This window comes from Amphimedon queenslandica, unplaced genomic scaffold, assembly GCF_000090795.2.
Source record: "Amphimedon queenslandica unplaced genomic scaffold, v1.1 AMPQUscaffold_13037, whole genome shotgun sequence".
NCBI classification, from domain to species: Eukaryota; Metazoa; Porifera; class Demospongiae; order Haplosclerida; family Niphatidae; genus Amphimedon; species Amphimedon queenslandica.
Window position 1 is genome coordinate 23,251 of NW_003546727.1, and position 4,809 is coordinate 28,059.

At 34.1% G+C, this 4,809-nt stretch overlaps 1 protein-coding gene across 2 annotated transcripts; it reads right to left on the reverse strand.

Annotated features, from left to right (window-relative positions):
* Positions 1-770: 770 nt before the first annotated feature.
* On the reverse strand, positions 771-2,615 carry LOC109585606 (uncharacterized). Of its 2 annotated transcripts, XM_020001733.1 has the most exons (6): positions 2,435-2,615; positions 1,956-2,209; positions 1,735-1,911; positions 1,325-1,570; positions 1,010-1,250; positions 771-964 (listed from the first exon to the last, which is right to left on the reverse strand). In XM_020001733.1, the coding sequence occupies exons 2-6, from the start codon at positions 1,986-1,988 to the stop codon at positions 858-860; spliced, it is 804 nt and encodes a 267-aa protein (XP_019857292.1). In that variant the 5' UTR covers positions 1,989-2,209; positions 2,435-2,615; the 3' UTR covers positions 771-857. The 2 variants fall into 2 exon arrangements, with proteins under 2 accessions (XP_019857292.1, XP_019857291.1); XM_020001732.1 differs by having other exon boundaries at positions 1,956-2,615.
* Positions 2,616-4,809: the final 2,194 nt, after the last annotated feature.

The following is a 4,809-nucleotide window of genomic DNA, read 5'->3' on the forward strand; positions in this document are numbered from 1 at the left end:
TCTATCAGTCCTGCAATGAGAGAGAACCACTTCTTAACTCATAATAATTATTATAATGTTATGTCATAGTCTTTAGTGTATAGTTAGTTGTGCTTTGCTTTCTTATTGCACCATAAGTTTTGTTATGCACAAACGCTGCACAGTATAAGATAATTTTAACAGTAAGTCACAATGATCAAATGATACTTTTACCTTCACATACATGTTATTGAACTTATTTTCCAAGTTTATTAGTGTTGTAATGTTAACTGTTATTGATCTGGGCCCTGTAGTGTTATTGTAATTTTCATTTTCATTAAGTAAACATTTATTCCCATGTGTATTCGAACATACCGTAATACCATTATACTACTTGTAACATAATGATAGATGATGGTATGATTTCTTAACTGTCACTAATTACTGGAATTGTCAATGTTTGCATTCTTCACTATAAATCCGTTATCTCGCAAAGACAGCTTAATTGGCTGATTTGGCTCAAATATGGAATTAGCCTAGTGCCCAGACCCAACAGCCATGCAGACTAACATCTAAGCTACCTGTAAAGATGGGACCTCTTTTATAACAAAAGGTGTTTCAAAAATAAAATTTCTTTAGCCCCTGGAGGCCCAGACATCCTGGAGGCCAGGGGGAGAAAAGAAAAAATATTCCTGGTCCATAGCAGAATAGGACCTCACAATTAAATTCAGTCTCAGACCTTTTGGGTACACAAAAAGGTAAAAAACATAGTCTACCAGGAACATACCATACCAGGTTTGTGTGAAACATAATTTATGGTGCTATAAGAAAGTAAAGCACAACTAACATGTCTTTTTAATCACAAAAACAAAAACAAAACAGAATAAAATGAAATGGTATTAGTTATTACAAGAAGCTGGTACATCTTCTCCATTAATCTTCAGAGCCTCACATGCCAACTGAGCAAGTCTGGCCTTGCAAGAAAAGCAGACAGAACTGCAAGTATCTAAAAGAATATATGGAGCAGTTGATACATGTACTATAGTCATACCTGGTAGTATATGATTCAGTGAAAATATATATGTCCCTGGTATGTTGCTATTGAGCATCATAGCAGGAGCATCCATGACGTCAGTACCAAATGGAAAGAAAGAAGGATCAGGTGGTATATTATTACTGTTAATGTTTGAATCTAGTCCAGTAGTAGCTGTTGTAATGCTCACATTGACATAAAGAGCAATACCAAATGTAATGCTTTCATTAGTTACAATTACTAGTTGGAAATTACTGCCCTAAAATGATAAATAAAGTGATTAGAGTGTAGCTACAGTAATTTATGTATTAAGTAATCATTATACTAACTAACTGGATTTGTGCCAGCTTTTTGAAAATCTATCCAAGTTGCTATTATTAATTGTGTAGGAGGAGATGTACTGCAGAAAGTATTAGGAAATGCTTCATTAATCTGATCCATTGCTCTGTTTATCAGCCCTGGATCAGCAGTAGTCCTACCATATACTTCAGTATTGGAAAAATCAACTGAAGACTGGAGCAAATGTAAAAAGATTTCATCATCATCATTTTGAATTGCCAGGAACCCTACATGTCTAACCTATAGAGAGCATAAGTAAATATTATAAACTGAGAATGAGGAATCATCAATAAATTATTAAACAAACAGGTGTACAATTGCACTAATAATGTATGTGTGTGTGTGTATGTGTGTGTGTGTGTGTGTGTGTGTGTGTATGTGTGTGTGTGTACTTGTGTACTAACTCTATATCCTGTTACTGTAAGTCCAGCTGGACTAAGTCTAACAAAATTATTGATTGGAGGTTGTATTGATACTCCAGGGAGACTGGATCCAGTCCTCATGGTGTCCCCATGTTGTGTACCATATGGGTACAAGTCATTCAATGTTAGTCCATTTGTATAACATGTACTTAGTATAACCTGTAAAGATAGTACCATACACTATCATATATATTGTATCTTACTAGTATAATTAGTGTTAGTAGTCCTGATCCCATTTTAGTTGTTTCTCTATTACGATGAATTCAGCTCTTACTGTCTATCACTTTATATCATCATAGAAGCCACAAAGTATGCAATATACAGAAACCAGTGAAGGTCCTTTGATGTGTAGACTCCCCATAGCTCCAGTTACAATACTGTATGTATGTTCACTAATTGGAGCCACCAAAGTGTTACCACTCCTTATCATTCTTAAGTAAGGTTTACTGCTGTATCTCTATATAATACAATATACTGACATTAGTAATATAAACTGTGTTCAGGTACATATGTGTGTTAGTACATACTGTATTACCATATACTGCTTGTAACATGATGATAGATAATGGTATGATTTCTTAATTGTCACTAATCACTGGATTGTTAATGTTTGCATTCTTCACCAATCTTTTATCACTCAAGGACAGCAATACTCAAATATCTAATATACCTGTAAATATACCTCTTTTATAATGACTGTCGTGTAGTCTAAAAGATGTTTCGTGAATAAAGTTTTTCAGTCTCCACATGCACCTCTTGGGGGCCAGGGAAAAAAGAGAGTGAACATTTCTCCATTTCTGGCCAGGTCTCAGACCTTTTGGGACTGGATTTGTAGACAGATCTATAATAAAAATTGGGGGTGATTTTGGAGCCAATTTTTGGAAAAACCATGGGCTTTCAGAAAATGTCATATTTTAAAATAAGGTCATAACTCAAAAAATTGAAGTCGGAATCAGCTCAAATTTTCTACATAGCATAAGGATGTCAATATGCATCAAAAAATGTAATAAAACTTGGGGGTAATTTTGGAGCCAATTTTCGGAAAACCATGGGCTATATATAGCCTTGGGTACTTTTCAGAAAATGGCATATTTTTAAATAAGGTCATAACTCAAAAAATTGAAGTTGGAATCAGCTCAAATTTTCTACATAGCATAAGGATGTCAATATGAATCAAAAAATGTAATAAAAACTGGGGGTGATTTTGGAGCCAATTTTTGGAAAAAACTATGGGCTATACAACAAATCTCGCACTTTGGAAGCATGCTACCGAGACAATGAGCTAAAGAAGAAAAGAAAGTATGAGCAAAGGGTGAGGGAAGTAGAGCATTCCTCCTTCACTCCCCTTATTTTCTCCACCTCGGGCGGCTGTAGCCCCCTCACCACCTCCTTCCTCAAGAGACTCTCTCTCCTCTACACTGACAAATTTAACAGACCCTACCACTCAACAATGAATTTCATTCGCTGCCAATATTCATTCACTATCCTTCGGTCTGCAATTCGCTGTATAAGGGGTACCCGGCATCGTGGCAAAGTAGTTGACTATTCAGATTTTGACAGAGCGGCCTCTGATGCCCACATTGGTATTTCTTAGATTTATTCCTTTTTTTAATTTTTATTATTATTATTATTATTATCATTATCATTATTATTATCAATATTATTATTATTATTATTATTACTATTATTATTATTATTTTACACTTTGTGTATCTTTCTTTACCTTAACCAATCTTTAACCTGTTCTTTGTTTTCTTCCTTATATTCCTTTCCTTAACCTACATGTTTATTTCTACCCTTTTTCATAATAAATTTTTTGAGAGCTCTGTTCCCTTTTCAACTGGGCTATAGCCTTGGATACTTTTCAGAAAATGGCGTATTTTTAAATAAGGCCATAGTTTTAAAAAAGTGCTCATAACTCCAGGTATACATTATACTAATTGCATCAGTTACTTAGATCTACAGGTAACTAAAGACATGAAGTTCCTTGATATGTTGAAGTATACCAGCTAGTGGATGGCATAATGTACTGCTTGTAGGCCAAGTGGTTACTGTGTTTGCATTATTCACTAATTTACCATACCAGTACATTACTGTAATGTCTATATGATTACTTGATAGTTCATACTATTCTCAATGTATAGAGTCATTGACTCTGGATCTGTACATTAAGAATAGTACAAACTATCATGTTATCATATGGTACTACAGTATTTATGCATGATGAGATGAATGTGAAGTGAATAATGCAAGCACTCTAACTACTTGGTCTACTAGCAGTACATTATACCATTCACTGGTATAATGTACAATGTTTCACGATCTTTCCCCCTGGCCTTCAGGAAGTGTGGGGACTGGAAAACTTTATTTGTGAAGCATCTTTTAGACTACAACAGTCAGTATAAAAGAGATACATATATTTAGATATTTGAGTCAATTGCTGTCTTTGAGTGATAAAGGATTGTTGAAGAATGCAAGCATTGACAATACCAGCAATTAGTGACAATTAAGAAATTATTGTACCATTATCTATCATCATGTTACAAGCAGTATAATGGTAATACAGCATGTACTAACAAACATTGGGAATTGGGAATCAATGTTAATTTAACAGAATGAAAATTATATTAACTCTAAAGGGCCTCAGATCAATAATAGTAAACTTGAAAAATAAGTTTGATAACATGCGTGTGTAGGTAAAGGTGTCATTTGTAACACGAAACATTGTGACTTACAGTTAAAACTAATAGTTATTTTATACTGTGTGGCATGTGTGCAGAACAGAATTTATGGTGCTAATTAAAAAGTAAAGCACAACTGACTATATACTGGAGTTATGACATTAACATTATAATAATTATTATGAGTTGAGAAGTGGTTCTCTATCATTGCAGGACTGATAGAAGGAACTACATTCATCTAAATTGTTCTGACGAGGAAGAGGACGAGCTAACACAATATTATTCACACGAAATGCAGCAATCTTGTTAAATAGTTTCTTTCCAAATGAAAATTGGCTGATAATGACACAAAGCAAGATGATAATGATGATCAGGT